This window comes from Cyprinodon tularosa, unplaced genomic scaffold, assembly GCF_016077235.1.
Source record: "Cyprinodon tularosa strain WSP-4 unplaced genomic scaffold, ASM1607723v1 ctg457, whole genome shotgun sequence".
Classification (NCBI taxonomy): domain Eukaryota; kingdom Metazoa; phylum Chordata; class Actinopteri; order Cyprinodontiformes; family Cyprinodontidae; genus Cyprinodon; species Cyprinodon tularosa.
In genome coordinates, this window is record NW_024039182.1 from 87,699 (window position 1) to 107,886 (window position 20,188).

The following is a 20,188-nucleotide window of genomic DNA, read 5'->3' on the forward strand; positions in this document are numbered from 1 at the left end:
TTGGAAAGAAGGAGAAGACTCTGGAAAAATGGCGATGAACTGACAGAAAAGTGAAATGGCGTGCTAAAAGATGACCCTGCACATTTTGAGTATGTTTGGCTCTAGCTGCTGCTGTGAAGCAGGATTCTCCACCATGAACAAAATGAAAAATATGGATCCAGGCTCAAAATGAGCACCTTGATATGTGCTAGAGAGTGGCTTTATCTCCATTCAAACCCAGTTTTAAAGCCTTGCAGCTCAGCCTAAAGCTCACTGCTCTCATTAAGCCATAAAATATGTGAATCAGGAAACTGTCTATATACTAAACTGAAAGATTGTTGTTCTCTACTTAAAAAAAAAAATTTAGATTTTAAAATGGAATTTTTTTTTTTTTATTCAATGTATAACATGGATGCATAAACACCTCATTTTATTTCAGGGTTAGATTCTGTTTAAATTAACAGATTATACTTAAAAATGTCTCCGGATCTTTACTGGTTGTTGATTTTCTTTATTCTGACCCCGCTGATTTTTAATTGGTTACCCCTGGTTTGGAGAATTAGTGAAGCTTGCGTCAGGTAAGGGAATTAAGACACCAGATTTTAAGTGATCTTCAGATGAGCTGAAGTTCCATAAAACATAATCACCAATATATATATTTATATATATTGATCATCAAAATGGAAATAAATGCTTGATATAAACAAGTTTTATTAATGTATAAATTAAATCACTAAAATAACCGACCATATATGAACCAGATATAATTCACTGAGATGGGTCTGTATGTAAATAATCTGTCACATTTAATCTTAACCCCCTTCTTTGTTCATAAACTTTTCAAAACTTTCTTTATTCACATGTATTTTTCTTTCAAACTGGACAGATTACAATCAAGAATATCAAAAGGAAATGGCTAAAACAGTGAATTTCCCCAAGGAGCACTTAGAAATGCATTGGACCGCACAGTACATTTATCTGTTACAAATCTGCCAGCGCATGTTAGGTATGCAAATATTATAGATTACAGTCAGACGCAGAGGACCCTTTAACATGAACAAAAGGGCTGTGCTATAAACAACTGATCCAAAATGTAGTGTTCCTTTCCCTTTTGCTTTATACATATTAACAAGGTACCATTTGAAAAGGGAAAAGTCTGGTATATTCTCTCCTACGCCACGTTGGATGACTGAAAGCGCTCTACTTCACCATAAATAAAACAGTTGCAAAAATAGACCTCACTTCAAACAGAGCAATAGCAGGAGAGGGGCTCACAGCTGGAGAGGAATGATAAAAAAAAAAAAATAAAATGAACACATTAGGAATGAGAGGAGGTGTGAGCAGGCAGCAGCTGTCAAACAGGCCACCGTAGCAGAATGTCATGAAGAATCATTGGAGGTGGTGCTGGTTTCGCTGGTGGGGGATCCCTCTGAAGGCAAACGCCTCCCTTCATAACGGAGGCAAGGCGATGCACTGAGATTCTTGCTTGCCGGCGATGCAGTAATGCATGGGAGAGGGTGGGGGGGTGAAAAAGTCCATGTTGGATTAGTAGTGTGCGTACATTCACAGATAAATCCCGCTGTACTAAGGCTCAGGAGGTGTAGTGTGTGTCAGTGTGTGGCTGCACGCTGCTGCTCCTCCTGAGTCGTAAATGACTGAAAACGATGCTATTTTTTCTTGGAGTTGACGCTTTTGCAAACCCAGTTCATGCCCTCCTGAGGAGAAGAAGAAGCAGAAGAAGCAGATTTTAATGAGAACATAGGGCTCAAAAATACAACAGCATCTCAATAAAATTGTCAGAAAATTTAGAAACTCTGCCCCTGCTAGGATGAAGGAATCTAGCTTGGAGATGCAATCAAACATATAATGGAAAAGTTGAGTGGAGGAAAAAAATGTGGTAGAAAATAAATGCACCTTTGAGAGGATTGTGAAGCCAAAGTTTAATTAAGTAACTTGTACTCATTGTGGCTTCAGAACAGGTCATCAGCTCTCATCAACCGTACCTCACATATTAAATACCTGATGTTTTGTTTTACTAAGATCCGACAGTACATCATGGTCCAGCTGTATGGCCTCCTGTTTACCTGAATCCCCTCTCCAGTGAGGGCGGAGCAGGACTGGATCTGCCACATCCGATCGCGGATGGTGTGCAGATTGAGTCCTTCTGCGATCTCTGACGCCGGAGCTGCCGTCAGCAGGTCCTGCTTGTTTGCGAAGATCAACACGGGAACACCGCTCAGCTTCTCCTCATCCAGCAGCTCAGCCAGTTCCTGCAACCGACAAGCACATCTGTCCATCAGACTCACAGATCCAGAGAGGGAAAGGGGAGAACCAAGCTGATGAAAAATATCAATTATTTAGTTGGAAATGCATTTTTTAAAAATTTGTACAATTTTTGCAGAAAGTTTTTTTTTCCAGACTTTTTTTTTTAATATATTTTGTGACTTAAAGTGACAAACACAGAGAAGAACAACAAAAAAAGTAACTTGATTTGATTTGTTATTTTTGTTTGTCTCTCCACTATCTTTGGACATCTATATGCAGAATTTTTTTCTCCTTTCTTCTGCTGTGAGAATCATATTTCCCTTTTCTCTACAGACTCCCAATGAAACTTTAGATCTAACCTTTGACTGGGCCCTTCTAACCCAGGAATGTAATTTAATCCAAGCCATTCCATTCTAGCCAAGTCTTAATCCCTCTGCAGCCTCTAACAGTTTTCATCAAGGATTGTCCTCTATTAAGCTCCACCCATCCTTTAATCATCTGTGACCATAAGTGTCTCCAAACAATGATGATGCCACCACCATATTTAACCATCAGGATGTGTTCAGGATGATTTCCAGTGTTTATGTTTATCCACAACTATCATCTCTGGAGGCAACCGCTTTCACTGTAGCGACATTTTTGTAGTAAAACACTTACTCTTTGCATAAATGAGCTTCTTTGTCTTTAAGAGAAACCAACATTTTTATTTATAAAGCTTGAAAATGTGAAGAAAAAAAAACGTCAAGGCGTTTGAGTTCCTTTGGTGTAGACAGAGAATGTTCTGTTTGAACTGGTGCCTTAAGGCAAGCATTACTCGACCTCTTCATAGAGTTTTGCTCCTGAATTTTATTTAATTTGTTGTTTGTTGCCTGATCCCAGAAAAATATCTGTTTGTTTTTCTAATAAAACTAATTCAAACAGATAATAAGAAATAAGGAAAGAGTTTAATACTTTTCACAGCTTGGAATTTAGATCATCAATAACCTGACAGTAGATGCTGGTCTCACTTACCTGACCAGTTTCCTCAAACCTCTTTCTGTCAGCGCTGTCAATGACATATATCTGAAACCAACAAAACACTGTTTTATATCAGTTCCAACAGGTTCACGTTCGCAAATCAACACCACAATGTAATATAGCAACAAGGTAAAGTTCATGAGAAGGAGATAATCTTACCAACACATCAGTGTTTTCAAAGTAGTTCCTCCAGTACGGCCTGATCTTCCGCTGGCCTCCAATGTCCCAGACGTTCAGCTTAAACCCCTGAGATTGGACGCTCTTAATGTTGAATCCCTGCAGGGAGCGGAAAAAATACAGAGCTGAAGCAGATTGGTACTTTAAACGAGACCAGCAGGAAGAGAAGCAGTGTCCTCAGAAGGGGACAGCTGAGAGGTTTGGGTTACCTGCGTAGGGGTGATGTGGCTGATGTCCTCTGAAGCCAGCTGTTTGAGAAGCGTAGTCTTCCCCCCGTTGTCTAAACCCAGCAGCAGTATACGGACCTCCTGGTCTGGGGTGCTTTTTAGCTTACGAAGAATGGACAGCAATCCCTGTAGGAAACAGGGACCAGGTTCATTTGTCAAGGAGGGGGAGACAGATTACAGGAAAAAAAATCCCAGGGTATAGCAAAAGGTAAAGGTTATCCTGGTCTAATCTGTATATTTAAACTTAATGACAGAAATGAAGTGAGGAAAATAATGTTATCCCAAATAAACACTGGTTTAAATGCTGGCTTCTTCAAAAATGACAGAGATCACTTGGCAGGATTAACAAAATGTCTTTAATGCATTTTGGTAAAACTTGAATAACACAGCAGGAAGAGGCTTAAAATAATTAAATTACAAAGAAAAACTTTTCTATGGAGATAAAAAAAAAAACACCTCAATATTATTTGGAGTATTTCTGGTGAGATATTAGGATAATCACAAACATAACCTCATGTTTTGTTACACCAACTGTTGTACCAGCTCTACTACCTACTTAATCTTTACTTGATTTTATTGTTCCTCTATTTTTATTGTTTAATTCATGCAATTGCCTTTGTACTGAATTGTGCTGTACAACTAAAACTGCCTTGCCAAACGGATACACAGAGTTACCCAACATAGAAAAATTAAATTACCAGGTTAAGCTTATTTGTATGGGCCCGTTTAATAGTTGTTTTTTCTTTTTTTAAGTGGTTTTTGTTTGCCTATAGGCCCCATTTATTTTACTAATCCGTGAAGGGCCTGGGGGCCAAGAGGAGTCTCTGTAGAGTCAGTCATCCCTGCATTCACCTGGTCTCCTTACCAACAGGCCATACAAGAGTAAATAAAGTTCAACGTTACTTATTTTTATAACCATTATACAGCTGAATAATTCAGAACTCCGTAGCATGAGGTTGCGATAAAAACAGTTAACTTTCAGCGTGTCTTGAGTCTCTTTCCACGCAGTGCTGCATAAATAACGGTACAGGAACAGGAGCTGCGCTGAGCTAACGAGCTGGGCTAATCTCCCCTGGTAACTGACAGAGCAACAACACCGCAGCACCGGCTGCTTTTTATCCTTAGGATACAAACAGGAGGAGCCGCTAGTTTAGAATTTAACAAAAACGAGGCTTTATTAATGAAAACGAACACACTAGCGGGTCTAATGTTGAGAGTTAATGGCTAATTATTGGGATAAATTAAACTCACCATCTTGTTATCTTCTCTCCTGGAGACGCCGCTAAACGTGACGTCACACGTAAAGTGTACGTCTGGGATGGCGGTGCATTCATAGAACTCGGAAAAAATTACTGCTTGAATTTCAATGGATAGTATTAGTCTTTTGTTTGTTTGTTTGTTTGTTGTTTTGTTTTGTTTGGGTTTTTTTTTTTTTTAAGTTGAAACTACAAAATTCAGAATATTTAATTGGGCTGTTTCATAATTATCAAACCGAAAAGCTACTTTGTTTCCAAGCTCTTTCAAGTCTTTTAATGTATCTGACTTAAGATTTTTCACATAATTTTCTTGCCATTCTTTTTTGTAAAATAGCTGAACATCATTTAGATTAAATTAGTTTTTTTGTCCTGATCTGTTTATTTCTGTTTACTTTTTAGATGAGCTATAGAGAAATTTTTGCTAATGAATTTTGTGAAGGCGTATCAAATTATAATGATATTTGAAGATTATAGTGTTTCTGTTTCCCTATCCTGCTAGACATCATAGAAATTTGCGAAATTTTGGTGACAGATTGGCTTTAGGAAAAGTGATAAAATAGAAAAAAAGAATGTTCAACTTTATAAAGCTAACTGGATGGCAGGCTGAGACACACAGAAAAAAAACAAGCAAAAAAAAACAACTGTCAACACCAAATATCATATACAATTTATTTTTTCTTTACATTGATCTATGCAAATAACAAACTTTAAAATTCTATAATTAGGGAATTTTTTTTACTAGTTGTTTCCTTTCATAACGAATCTAGAACACATCTAAAAAAATTCCAATATGATATATATATATATATATATATATATATATATATATATATATATATATATATATATATATATATATATATATATATATATATATATATATATATATATATATATATATATATGTTAAAATCAGAACAAATAATGTAATACTTCCTATTCCTCCAAAAAGTTAGAGGTCCACTTTGAAATCTTCTCAGTGATTCAGACTTCATTTTATTGTTAATGATAACACTATTTTGTGAAAGAGATATTTTACTCAATATAGTTTTTATGAAAATGTGTTCTGTAAAGCATTATAGACGATGTGCGCTATTTGCTTCCCCATATCTCCATCTTATTTGAAGGCCAAAGAAATTACATTATGAAAAAAGAAAAAAAGCATAAAGGGATATTTAATATTATAGTTGGTGCACATTTTTCATTCCCAAATGTCTTTTTTTCTAACTGAACCTTCTTTCCTTATTTTCACAATGAAGTCTTAATGACAACATTAAGGTAATAGTTAGGAAACTGAAATTCTTGAAAACCTGTTTAACATGTTCCTATGGAAGTGGATTAGGGTCAATTAAAGAATAAAACAAGTTAACTGATTTTTAAATATTATTTCAGTTTAATGTGGGAAAAAAAGTCAGAATTCTGAGGGGAAAAGTCTGAATTCTGAGAAAAAAGTCAGAATTCTAAGATTAAAGTCAGAATTCTGAGATTAAAGTCAGAATTCTCACTTTTTCCCATATTAAACTAAAATATTTAAAAATCCGTTAATTTTTTTTTCCAGTGGCCTTAATCATCTTCCGTATTTTTCTGTAGATTTTAATTAAATTATTTTGCAGGTTTACGTGTAATATGTAATGTTACTTTACCATTCTGTTTTTCTGTCTTTCACTTTAATGTGCCAGGAAACAGCACTTGAATGATATTTGATTTTTACATCATATTTGTTTAAAATCAATAACAAAAAAAAAAAAGACTATTTCCGTTCGGGAGGCGTGTTAAAGTTTTGCCACGTAAATTGGTGACGCATGCGTACAAACGTTTTAAACCATTTCACCTGAACGCAGCACTACGATTCAAAGTATGGAGAACATGTTTGTTTAGCTGCAGGATACATGCTAAATATGCAAAAAGAAAGAAGAAGCAAACGCCACAAAGTTTGATTTATTATAGGCCTGCTCGTGCGGGGATTTTATGAAGTTCTGTTGTTGAAGTGACAGGAGGATCCACGTCACGGAGGTAAATCTCAAGCACATGGTTGAAAACCTGCGGCTGCAGTCTGCTCTTTCTACTTAGGTTTGGTTCTTGCTGGTTTTTAAGGGGTGGGGGGATCATCCTATGCGTTTGATTGGATGACGACGTGCCACGTGCGCGTTGGGTTAGTATGGTATCCCGTGAGCAGACCTGACAGGTCGCCCCGTGTAGCGTTTTGAGGATCCCTCTCAGGTAGGTTGGGTGTTGCTGCTGCTGAGCTGGTAACTCTATACCTGGGTTGCATCACTCTCAGCTAAACCTGACATGTTTGCCTTTTTTTTTTTTTTACTATCCTAACCTTTCTTATGTAGGTAAAACTCACTTAGGCAGAATGATTCAGGTCCAAACCATGGATTGTTATTCAGTCCATGTCATGCACGTATGCTATTGAAATGGTTCTGGCAAACTTATCCAGGTGTGCTTTCACCTGCAGATCCGGTTTGTCAAGCCTGGGGTAATCCTTAGAATAGAGAAGAATCTTGAATGATTTTTAAAATCATTTTTTAACCATAAAATCATTTAAAATTGGTTTTAAAAGTCCATGTGAGATGAATGAATCTTGAAATGAATCTTAAATCCAATCTGATGAATAATAGCAATATGCATTTCACCTGCTGGCCATAGGTCTTGCAGAAGGTTGCATGGTTCTGCTAAAAGATGTCCACTGGAAGGTCTCTCTGAGTTACCTTCTATAATAAGTAGTATTCAGCTTCACTCAGCTTACCCTCAATTGATTGGTTTCCCAATGCCTGCTGGGGAAGACAAATAAGCTACCCCACAGCATGATGCTACCACCACCATGTTTAAGAGTGTGGCTGGTGTTTTTTTTATTTTTCTCCCCACATTTATTACATCCTCTACATCAGGGGTGGGCAATTCCAGTTCCTGGGGGCCGGTATCCTGCATCTTTTAGATGTGCCTTTGGTTCAACACACCTGAATCAAGTACTCAGATAATTGGGAGGACTCTGCAGGACCATGCAGTGTTCCTTGGTCTTCGTCATGCTGTTTAATCCATTCTTACAAATCTCTAGGATCTTTACAGAACATTTATACTGAGATTAAATTGCACAAAGACATTTGATTTCTTATGTATTATTTCTGCATTCCACTTTTAAGTCTTTTTTTTTTTCTAATTTAAACCAATGGGTTGTGCATGACTGGTTGCAACTAAACAAGTTTTTTTTTTTTTTCCCCTTTTTTGCTTTCCAACATTTCAATCTAAATAACTAAAGAATAGCTGGCTGCCAGAACAGGAAGCGTAAAATGACTTACTCAAATAATTGTTGAGGGTCTGGTTTAAAAAGTTTCAATGATTAATTTCATTTTTTGTATGTGCTGTTTCTGGAGCTTTCCCTTTTTGCATCTAAACAGGGCATCATTAAGGTATATTTATGTGTTAAATTGCTCAAATTTTGTCAGATAGAATGACTTTTCACTCTGTGCTATAGAGAAATTTCCCCCTGCTCATCATTCTACCCTTCTGGTTCTTTTTCTCTCTAAAAACTGTTACTATGTGAAGGGTGGGGTACATTTTTGTGCATGCAGGATTGTTCGTGTCCACAGATTTTTAAAATAACATCCTGTACCCTTTAGCTGCAGTAAGCCGTTTTTGTTTTAACGTTAACTCTCACGGATTGAGACACGCTGATCTTTGGCCCTGCGATCTGCGTATCCCACCGGCATCTGCAGCCCTTTCACCTACTTTCTAAGCAAACAGCTTCAGAAATGAACCAGTTCCAGCCAGGCCCGTCCTTCAGACACTAACACTGTATATGTCTTTCTTTTCATTTGAGCACTAAATCTGCTTTCCACCTAAATGTTGAGGTTAAATTTTACATGCAGAGAAGGAGTTTGGATGTTCTGCTCTTTCGTCAGGAGGTTTTGATTCGTCTTGGTGCTTAATAGGAAGCACACAGTATCTGCAGGAATCCAAAACGACTACGCATGGAAGGGTTCAGCAAGAGGTGGTAAATGATTTCAACTGGAAGTCTAATGGGCCTTAAGAAAATTTTGAAAACAGTTTGTTTTTATTCTCCCAGATTAAAACAGCAGCTTTATGTTGCGAAAAAGTTTAGCTCTCCTGAAGAACTCTATTTATATGATATAAATATCTAAGGTTTTTAATGAAAAACTATTCCAATGGTCCTCAGGCGCGGTCTGAAGCTCCTGGTGACCGCCTGCAGGGATAACGAGGACTTTAGGGTGCATCAAGCCTCTCCCTGACTAACGCCATGGCTTTGAGCTCCTTCGACATCGACGCGCCGCGGTGGGATCAGTCCACGTTTATGGGGCGGCTGAAGCACTTCTTCAACATCACCGACTGCAGAACCGCGCTCCTCTCCGACGCACGGCTGGATGAAGCCAAAGCGTTAGTAGAAAGCTGCAGGTGAGGAAATAAATGTACCTACCTCCATCCGTAACACCTGTTAGGGATGTTTTAACCCAGCTGGAGCCGTTCTCTGCAGGGCTGGATCCGTCCCTCCAGGAACCACAGAGGAGCAGCTCCACTATGCAAAGAAGCTATACGATTCAGCCTTCCACCCAGACACAGGAGACCGCATGAACCTCATTGGTCGCATGTCCTTCCAGGTTCCTGGAGGCATGGCCATCACAGGCTTCATGCTGCAGTTCTACAGGTAGCCAGGAGCAGACAGGAGCTCAGCAGGTCCTTCTGCTGTAAAGTGGAGGCTGAAGAGAAACTACTGCTCTGTTTACAGGACTGTTCCTGCTGTGGTGTTTTGGCAGTGGGTCAATCAGTCCTTCAACGCTCTGGTCAACTACACCAACCGCAACGCTGCCTCACCTATCACTCCAAAGTAAGATCTGGTTAATCATCATGAAATCAGTACTCGTAAAAAGTTTTTCTGCAGGAATCTGATCTTATATTTTATGTCAGAAACTCACATTTCAGCCTGAGTCAAAAAAAAAAGATTTTATTATTGATATACAATCTTTTTATCAAGCAACTCTGACCACATTAGTAGGTTCTCCAATTAAAGGCGGAGAACTGGACAAATATCCATTATGGGCTTTTATCTCTTAATGCCATCTATAGCTTCATTGAATAGAGGTCGAGCCATTTAAAAACTGTGTTAAAATGGATGAGAAAAACCTATTTTAAGCTATTCGTCATCATAGGACCCTTCCATTTTTCTCAAAAGAAAAGAAATTCCTGGTGTGCTTTGGTGGCGCAACAGTTGGCGCACACGACCCATGTATGGAGGCCTTAGTCCTCGGCGCAGGCGTCTCGGGTTCGAATCTGGCCTGTGGTCCTTTCTCGCATTTCTCTTCCCCTCTCTCATACCCCCTTTCATGTCAGCTAACTGTCCATAGAAACGAGACAGTTGTGCCGGGAAAAAAAAAAAAAAAAAGCACATTCTGTTCGTTGCTTGTTTTGTTTCAGTTTATATCAGTAAAATTAAATTAAAACATTGTTTCCTAAAGCAGGTCACAAGGCTAGAGTTAAATACACTTTTTTCATTCAGAAATTCGTCTTTAAAGCTTGAGAAATGATTTGTGAACCTCTTCGCTGTCATTTTTCTGCCCACCTTCCATCGGGACGTCCATTCGATCTTTACTCCTTCCGCCTCTTAGGATGGATTATTCATTCGGTTCTGTTCAGGTTTCAGGTTCAAATCCAGAATTTAAACGTGTCAAAGATGCCCCCTGTGTCAGAGTTCTATAGGTTTAAGGATAAAATGGAGCCACTTGGAGCAGCAGGCGTCCATCGACACACATTTTCTTGAAGTGTTCCTGTTTGAGGTGAACCTTCTGTTTGCAAACTTTGCTTTTATCCTATAAAAAATTCCCAGGAGGAAGGCAGCGTGTCGGGAATCCAAGCTAAACGCCTACAAGCTAAACCTGCTTTTTTCTTTTTTTTCCAAATGTTATCAGCCTCCCGATTGAACCGGTTCAGTTCAGTTTAGCTCAGCTTTATCAGTCATATAGGTGAACATAGGGTCAGTCGCACACTGTTTGCAGTTGTTGAGAACTATTTTGTTATTCAGTAAAATAGGTCAAATAGAGACGGCTTAATAGAAAACGGAACGTTGTACAGGATGAAATGACACAACTGAAGCTGAAACTCTATTGTCAGGGCAACAAACAAAACACCTTTCCTCAAACTTTCCTCAAGTTTGAGGAACGATTTAAGCTGATTATTTAATTTAAGGTGAATTAAGACACAAAAAGACATCTTTGAAGATTTGCTTTGTTCAGCTTAAGAACTTATAAACTATATTTATAATGGATGACAGAATATTGGCAGCAGCTCTAACCAGGAATTCATTAAAGACTGAGGCTGCAACGTTTATATTATTTGGATGGAGATTAATAAGCAGATCTGCATTCCACATGGGGGAGATGATGTAATGGTCCTATAACCTATAATGGTAGCATAACCTTTTGTTTTCAGCCCTTTGATTGTCCAAAAATTCCAAAAAACTGGATTTATCTTTTTCTGTGTGAAGCAAATTCTTCCTCAGTTCAGCTTCTATCAGCAGCTCTCTGGATATATGTTCAAAGAGCTTTAGATGGTTTAAAGTTGGTATAAAGTTGCTAAAAAGAGGGTATCTGTAATGTCCAGTAGTCTGGGTTAGTGTGGGATGTCTGATGCATTTTTCATCCTGATGCACGCTTCCTTAAAAGGGAAACAAAATGACTGGATTAGTTTTAAAAAGTTTACCCTGTCTTATGAATACTCTTATTTACATTTTAGAAGTTATCTTTTGCACCGCTTTGTCATTCTGCAAAATCTGCATGCAGAAAATTCATTTAAAACGTAGTAGACCTGTCAACCCTGTGTGCCAACTAGGGCTGAAACAAGGTATTGAAATAATCGTCAAATAATTTAGTAATCAATTCAACATTAACTGGAGTATAGAGACTGTAAAACATGCCTTTAGCTGACAGAGCGACCTACTCAGATCAGTAATTATATCAAAATTGTAAGAAAATATTTGAACATTTTGCATTTAAAATAAATAAAAAAATGTTTATCAATATGCTCTATGCAGAACTCCTTAAGTGGAAAAGTTTTAGTTTCACCTGGTTTGATTTGATAACAAAATCTTTAAGGAACCTCTTGCTCTCCGATTATTAATCTATTCATAGAAAAAATAATCGACAGATGAATCAATTTGCAAAGTCATTGTTATTTGCAGCCCTAGTGCTAACATTAGAATGAACATGCATCTATGAGAACAAATCTTTCGTTTGATGCCCATCGAGACAGAAAATCCCCTGAATTTACACAACAGATGTTTTGTTTTGTTTTTTTGACATAATTAACGGCTTCTGTTGTTTCTCAGGCAGATCGGAGTGGCCTACGCTACAGCAACCAGCACAGCTTTAGCAACAGCAGTGGGACTCAACCTTTACACAAAGGTACAAACACACTGTAAAACCTTTAGAGTCTATATAGACCCGAAAATAGATGTTATTTCATCGTCTACCTGCAGGTAGGGGTTTTATTTGTGTGTATGATGGTTTGTCTCCGCCTTCTCCTGCAGAGAGCTCCTCCTCTCGTGGCTCGCTGGGTTCCATTCGCAGCCGTGGCAGCAGCCAACTGTGTGAACATCCCCATGATGAGGCAGCAGTGAGTCCTCCACCCGTAACATCCTTATCAGGCAGATTTTCTAGCAAAGTGGTCAAATAAAAGTCACAAAATTATTGGTCTTGTGGCGAAGAGGAAAGTATTCATACTCCTGAAACTCTGGTGTCACATTCAGTTACTGGTTGATTGGTTAGAAAATACTTTTTGTTGTTGTTGTTGTCAGACTTCTTGATGAGTAATATAACAATCGTATTTTCCGGACTATAGAGCTCATCTCATTATAAGCCTGAAAAACTGGAAATGTACATGTATAAGCTGCACTATCTACTGAAATGTCTCCCACTAAACCTCTAGGGGGAGCTCTAACCCCTAGCTTGTTGTTTCGCAGCAGTGTCATTACCCGATCCGTCCCGGAAGCACGATCCATTCTGCGCATGCGCCATCAGCTCATTTGCACATTAAGATATACATCCGGGTCGTCCTCTATTTTATTTTGTTAAAAACACATAAATGACGTTTACCCTTCCCAAAAATAGTAAACATACGAAAATATGTGTTAAAGTTTAATAATCTATTTCCTGAGAAAGTAAATTCCTTAAAATGCCTTAAAATCCTTTCTGTTTCAGCACTCGTCTCTGGCCGATCTGCACCGGAAATGGGATCCTACGCTATTTCCCGTGGCTAACTTTTTTCGGCTTTGGATTTAAACATAAATGTAGTCTTTTTGTCTGTGTTCGTTTCGTTTTAACCTTATGCTATATAGTGCGTAATCTAAAGAAAGAAACAACTAAAATGCAGATAAACATGGTTTAATCATATTTTGCCGGACTGCTCTGAGCATGTCTGATGACGTCAGATATGACGAAGAAAATGTAAAAAGCATAAAAATTGTCTCACAAAAGTAATAAAACATGTTTTACCGATGCATATTAGCATTCTTTAGTCAGTTAAGGATGGAAATAACCAATTTTAGTACCGTAATGACATTATATATGGACACCAGGATGTATATCTATTTGCGCATGTACAGAATGGATCGTGCTTCCGGGACGGATCAGGTAGAGACAAGCAGTAAGAGTTTCTACTGAAAGATGGGGCTTCGTTGGCTCTTTATTTCAGCTCTGAGTTGAGCCCAGTCTCCTCATTGGTTCGGCAGCTTTAATGAGGCATAAATGTCAAAATCTGTGAATTTGGGACATTTTTTCTCCGTTGTCCCTACTGCTACCGTGTTCTTGTCCTAAATGAAAATTAGCTCCCTCTGATTTCATTTCCAACTTTGACACCCCCCCCCCCCCGGCGGTTAGGAAAAAGCTGCACCTTCTTATAAGCCATGTGGTTCAAAGCGTGGGAAAAAAGTAGCAGCTTATATTCCGGAAAATACGGTACTTCATTTCAATTGCTTGTGGATTTTTGAATAGGCCTCAAAATTATGAATCGCATTATGAAAACATTTCTACACCAACTCTGTAACATGTATTGATTTTTTCTTTGTATTTTTTCAGGGAAATTCTAAATGGCATCGCCGTCACGGATGAAAACGGCAACAAACTTGGGCACTCGAAGGTCAGCAATTGATTTATAGATGGGTAATTACATCCAGGAGTTCCAGAACTCAAAGTATGGAGTGAGACTGGAGCTTAGCTAAAGTCTACTAATTTTCATTTTCCAGCTGCGTTTATTAGCAGATAATTAGCTAATAATACCAGTAATTAGTTTGTGTTTTTGCAAAAATGACCTAAATAAGATGTTTGTTTTTTGTCCATCTATTAAAAAATAGGAAACCTGCTTGGATAAATGGGACTAACTTAATAATAATACTTCATTGAACAACATTTGTTTCAGCACAATAGATCATTTAATTAAGCTGTATTGAAGTTGAGGTCTACTATTTTGGGCTTTGGTTATGTCTGCTCATCAGCGTCAGACAGTAGAGGGCGACAAAAACTGCAGAAGCGGTTCGGAACGCGAGTTCTGGAGAGCTTGGGTTCCTGAGACTTTAAGATGGATTTCTGTTTTAACACCTTGGTCAAATAATGAATTATTAAAGCACTGAGCTTGAACGCCTGTTAAATATTATATATCTAAAAATGGAGAAAGACCACTGCTCCAATTTCTTCACAATCTTCCAAACTAAACATTCACACTCTAATACAATCTAAAAGGATCTACTAATTAAAACCATAATATTGAAATGTTTGTTGGTCACGGTGGTGGCTGCATTATGCTCTGGGCTTAGCTGTCCTTCAGGTGGAGATGGGTTTTCTGTTTAAGGTGGCTGTAATTATGAGCAGTTTTTTAGATACAAGTTCTAATCCAAATCCATTAGGGGTTCCGTTTCACAAAGTAGGTTTATTAAAAAACTCTGTTAACCATGAGATTAGGGGACGCTCAGAGTTGACTAGGAATGTGATTTTGACCAGGAAGAACCCTATTTTAGTGATCTGAAATTGAAAGAAACGGAGAGGAGAGCAATTTTAATAAATGTCCAAATGGCCTGCCATAACAGACTACATATATACATAGCAATCTTCTCCTTTTTCATCTCCTTCTCAGCTGTAGAGACATTTCTCTCTTTTAAACACTTTCTCCAATATTTCTTTGTAATTCTGCATTAAAAATCTCTAGTTCCAGTGATGTGAAAGAGGCACTGCCTCATGCCTGTCGTCATGGTGACCCATCGTATAGGTGCTGATAATGACTTTTCATAGTTTTTACACTCGCACTCGACTCCGAGTGTACCAACTCAGAGTTAATTAAACTAACTCACACCAGCTGTTGGCAAACCAAAACCTCAAGAGTTTCCAACTTTAGGCTAGATCAATTCAGAGTTGAGAATTTGACTCAGAGTTTGTTAAACCTGCTTTGTGAAACAGACCCCAGGTATCAGCTTAAGAACTGGAAATTAAGAGATATTTCTGTTTTCCAACATAAACCCCAACCAAGAAAAACCTAACATGTGTTTTTTAATTAGGCCTAGCTAGAAAGCAGAGCTGAATCAGTGGAGTAATTTAAAGAGGGTGGGGAGGACATTCTTTATCATCCAAAAGATTCATATTATCTATGCAAATGTGTGTTTGCATACCTGTTTGTTGCAGGTTTTTAATGAATTTCCTACTAAGATGTTTTTAATTCAGCTGAGTTGAGGATGTATACTTTGGACACATTAAATGTGGAAAAAATTTAGTTTTTTTATCATAAAAACCATTGACTATAAAGTCTCCCCGTATAGCTGCTGGTGCTTTTTGAGATGGAACATTTTCACCTAAAACAGTCTCAAGTTAATTAACCCTTTAAAGCCTGGACCATGAAATAATTGACAGAAAATCCAATTTTTTTTTAGTTGTCGTTGAAAAACATTCATTTTGTATAAGTTAAATTATATTATTTATTTGGATCAATTTTGATACATTTATAATCTTTTATACGTTTTCTGTTCACTGCATGTGTTTTCAAGAACAAAAATATCACACTGATGATGCAGAGGTGTTGTGAATTAGAACAACCTTGTTCCTTAGCTAGAGTTTGATTAAAAGTATAATAAAGAATCCAGCAATACCTTTTCTAGACATTTAGTTAAAGTGAACACTTTGGTATTAAATCAAAAGATGCCCGGTTAGTTTTCATGTCAATTTTCAGCTTGATGTCCTTTGACCTTTCACCTGTAGAAAGCAGCAGCCAAAGGCATCACCCAGGTGGTCGTCTCTCGGATCACCATGGCAGCACCAGGAATGAGTACGAACGACAAACGCTCCTTTTTTTTTTTTTTTTTTTTATTCACCATCATTCCGAGATTCATTCCTCTCCCCTAATCGACGCCCTTTGTTTCCTCTCTCAGTCATTCTGCCCATCATCATGCAGAGGCTGGAAAAGTACAAATTCATGCAGGTCAGATCTTTGTCTCCATCAGTGTGCCTCTGCTAATGTCTCGTAATAATGTCCGCCCGTCCTCATGCCGGTTTCTGTCCGTTAACAGAGAATCACGTTTCTTCACGGACCAATCCAGGTCATGTTGGTGGGAGTCTTGTGAGTACAAAAGGTTGCAGGATCACATTGGTTTTAATAGATGTTAGATTATTGGTAACTTTGGTCTTTTTCCACCTTTAAAAGTCTGATCTTCATGGTGCCGGCCGCCTGCTCCCTGTTCCCTCAGAGATGGTAATGAAACTATCCTTTCCTCTCACATGCTTTCACATTAAAATACCTCATCCCACACAGGCTGTCGCTGTTTCTATTGACCTTACATCTGATCAGGTCAAACGAGTTGAAGACGGGGAAAGAAAATGACAATCTGTGCGCTGATAAAGTCACCAGAAACGTTTGCCGCTGTGTAGTCTTGAGCGAAAGCTTAGTCGGTTTTTTTTTGGCTGGATGAATGTAGAATAATTTATTTAAATGAAAGGAAAAATATTTAAAACAGTTTCCTTTTTTTTTTTCCTTCCGTTCAGACTTTTAACATGAAAATCATTTAGTCTCTTTCGTTTTGTGGCTTGTTGAGACCATTTTTGGCTGATTCTAAATCGTGTCAAGAACATTTGTATAAGAAGAAGAAAAAGTTTTATGAAATGAATAAGTAGCTGATGTTTTTACTCGCTTCAGCATCTTTACCAGTGTTGTAAGCGGAGTTGGCGTTAGTCAAACGAGTCTCATTTTTAGGGCTGCACATGCTTACTAAAAGAATGGAAGCTTCAAGGGATAAAACAGAGAAACTTTGCTGTACTTTCATTCGCCTTTCTGTTATCTGCTAAAAGCCTTGCTCTCTCACAGCTTGAAAAGACTGCAAACACATCTTGACTTGTTTAAGAAAATATATTTTTTTCGATAAATAGGTTCATACAGCCCTGTGCATCCTCTGTTTGATTTTTAAACCCCTCCCTGATGTTAAATTTAAGTCATCTGCCCAAATTTCTAGCTTGTTAGCACATATAGATACGGATTCCAGTTGGTTGTTGGATTTATTGTTTTTTTTTTTTTTTTTTAACACAACTAAATATTGATGTTGATTGTAAAATAAAAAAACAAAAAAAAACAAAAACAAAGCAGACCTATTTTAGAAGTGTATTCCCCACCTCCCATAGTGCAAAATGTTTTAGTAATATCATAAAAGTGCTCCCCATCTGGCCACCTCTTTGATCGCTTATTGGAAGGTCAGAAGGTGAGATTATTTAATCAGGGCTTTTTGTGAATCTAGTGCCTAAATGCCTAAACATGACATTTATGGATATTAAAAAAAAGGGTTGAGTTTTTTATTTATTTATTTATTTTAGGAATTATTAATCTTTTGTGTCCCCAAACAAAGTGCAGCATTTTGCTTCAAAATACCACAGCTGACATTATTTAGCGTATTTGTTAACCATATTTAAACCTCTAACTTTGAGTTCTTTAATGCACAAAGCATTTTCTGTCACTTTCTGTGTAGTGTTGCATCAGGCAGTCCTTACACCAGCAAAGAAACTCCCAAACTTAGAAAAATTCTGCTAAATGCTGCTGAGCAGTCCAGATGTTTTTTCCTTCCTGCATTCATGTTGATTTACTTGGATGACTAAACAGTCATAAAACTGCTTCTGCTGTCTGGCTAACAGATGGTTTTTATGACCTGCAAACAAATCTATAAATCCCTGTTATCTGACTTCAGACAGTGAAATAAAATGTCTGAGAGAAAACTTAATGGTGAGCTAAGCTTTATTAAGATGCAGTCAGTGGAGAAGTGACGTCTGACACCGACGGAGCCTCAGTACTCATAGAAAAATTAGTTCAAATCTTGTGCATCACTTAGGATTAAATTCTTTTACAAAATAAAGATTTTTTCTTTTTTTTTGTGGGAAGGGGATACACATATAATTTAGGATCAAACTACAGTCATGCTGCTCTAACAGTGAGGGTACCATGATTCAATAAGTAATCAAGCTATAATAATATTTATTTTTAAAAGTTTTGGGAGTGAAATAGTGGTTATAAATCAGTTTTTGTTTTATGCTTTCATTGACTGACTGATCTTGTTTGTTCCTTCTGCAGCTCTATGGCCGTGTCGAAGCTGGAGCCCGAGCTCAGAGACTCCATCGTGTCTCAATATGGAGATAAAGTCCAGTTAGTTTACTTTAACAAAGGTCTCTAAGGCCCAGAGGACAGCTTTGTGTTTTCACTGTGACACAGCAGTTGATGCTCCAGTCAGGGCTTTTAAAAACCTTTCCCTCATTTTTAATTATCAACCGAAGTGATTTCTAGGTTCTATTATTTCATTCAGAATCTTATTATTTCTTTTCAATTTCCCTTTTTCATTAATCCTATGTCTGCAGGAAGGACAGGCTTTTAAGTTGCTGTAGGCTTCTGTATGGAAACCAAACAATCTCATCTCAGGAACATAGCGTTGCTTTGCCTTTGTTGCTGTTTTCATTGCAAAATGAGCCTCCAGGGCTCTGATCCTCCCTAGTCTGTGCCTTTTGAAGAGAATCTAGAGCAACACTGCTAAGCTGTGGTTATATTAGGTTAGTTCAACAGCATTAGCTTCACCCTGGAATCCTAAAATGCCTTTTATGAACTTGTGAAGTCTTAAAACGTCCCCAGTTTTAGTGGAAGCTGCTGCCCTCTTGTGCCAGAAAGGAGGTAGGCTGGAGATTCAGTATTGATTCATCGAACCATTTCTATTGAAATGGTTTCCATTTAAAAAAAAAGGAGTTTATCTGTGCAAACGTAAACCTCAGCATGAGTTGGAATAAACTACAGTTTTAAAACAGAGTGCCTCAGAGTTTTCCTTTCAGAAGTCTAATAAATTGCTCTTGTGTGTTGATAAAGAGAAAATCTACAGATGTTTTTATTTAAAAATTAGTACAAAAATATATACTTTCTGAGCCTGCTAAATACATATATATTGTGAAATTGATTTATATGCTTTACATTTAGGAAAAAAAAAAATATATATATAAAGATAGTGTGTTAATTCTTAATGTAAGATTAGCTTCAGACACATTGGTGGAAAGAAAAAAAGTTATTTTTCCAGATCATGAATTACTTTTGTAAACTTCTGCAAAATTGTTTTGAAATAGGATCTTGCCTTAGTACTTACAAAAGAAAGAAAAAAGTACGAGCTTGCAAAAGTCTAGAAGCTCACAAAAACAACCTTACAAAAATAATGGAATTTTGCAAAAGTAACTTGGAATTTTACAAAAAAAACAAAAAGGACTCCTGCAAAAATACATAGTAAAGCAAAAATAACTTGGAGCTTGCAAAAAAAAAAAAAAAAAACATGAATCTTGCTAATCTTTTGTGAGAGCTTTGTAGTGGGGAAAAAAGTATTCAACTATTCACCTTAGTTAAATAAACGGAAATGAATGGATTTCACTCAGTTGGCACATTTCTTCATATCTTTGCAAATAGAGAATAGTTCATCATACAGCCCTAATGGCAAAGCATTCTGCCCTATTCTGCTAGAGCAGTGTTCGCCCCCCCCTTATTTACAACAATGGAAAGTAGTAAAAGTCAAAACAACTTACAGACACTTTGGTTAACAGTAACATTTTATGAATAAACCTTGAGAAAGAATCTGGTTTGTTATGGGAAGAAGCTATGTCTGGTCTGCAAAAACCCTCACGTAGAGAATTGTGTGGCCTTGGAGGTGAAACAGACTGAGTGAAAACAGTGAGTACATAGGATAAATTAATATATTGATGAAGAGAAATCTAAATTTTC

General features: G+C 37.5%; 2 protein-coding genes across 4 annotated transcripts; one reads left to right on the plus strand and one right to left on the minus strand.

Annotated features, from left to right (window-relative positions):
- Positions 1–803: 803 nt before the first annotated feature.
- Positions 804–4,986, minus strand: arl3b (ADP ribosylation factor like GTPase 3b). The gene is made up of 6 exons (XM_038300817.1): positions 4,917–4,986; positions 3,648–3,791; positions 3,421–3,537; positions 3,256–3,306; positions 2,064–2,249; positions 804–1,694 (listed from the first exon to the last, which is right to left on the minus strand). The coding sequence occupies exons 1-6, from the start codon at positions 4,917–4,919 to the stop codon at positions 1,647–1,649; spliced, it is 549 nt and encodes a 182-aa protein (XP_038156745.1). The 5' UTR covers positions 4,920–4,986; the 3' UTR covers positions 804–1,646.
- Positions 4,987–6,729: 1,743 nt separating this feature from the next.
- On the plus strand, positions 6,730–19,235 carry sfxn2 (sideroflexin 2). Of its 3 annotated transcripts, none has more exons than XM_038300814.1 (12): positions 6,730–6,934; positions 9,102–9,337; positions 9,417–9,587; positions 9,669–9,767; positions 12,261–12,336; positions 12,462–12,547; positions 14,008–14,068; positions 16,171–16,237; positions 16,341–16,390; positions 16,479–16,528; positions 16,613–16,660; positions 18,518–19,235. In XM_038300814.1, exons 2-12 carry the CDS (start codon positions 9,183–9,185, stop codon positions 18,615–18,617), a joined length of 963 nt encoding a protein of 320 aa, XP_038156742.1. In that variant the 5' UTR covers positions 6,730–6,934; positions 9,102–9,182; the 3' UTR covers positions 18,618–19,235. The 3 variants fall into 3 exon arrangements, with proteins under 3 accessions (XP_038156742.1, XP_038156743.1, XP_038156744.1); XM_038300815.1 differs by lacking the exon at positions 6,730–6,934 and adding an exon at positions 7,066–7,141; XM_038300816.1 differs by lacking the exon at positions 6,730–6,934 and adding an exon at positions 8,730–8,915.
- Positions 19,236–20,188: the final 953 nt, after the last annotated feature.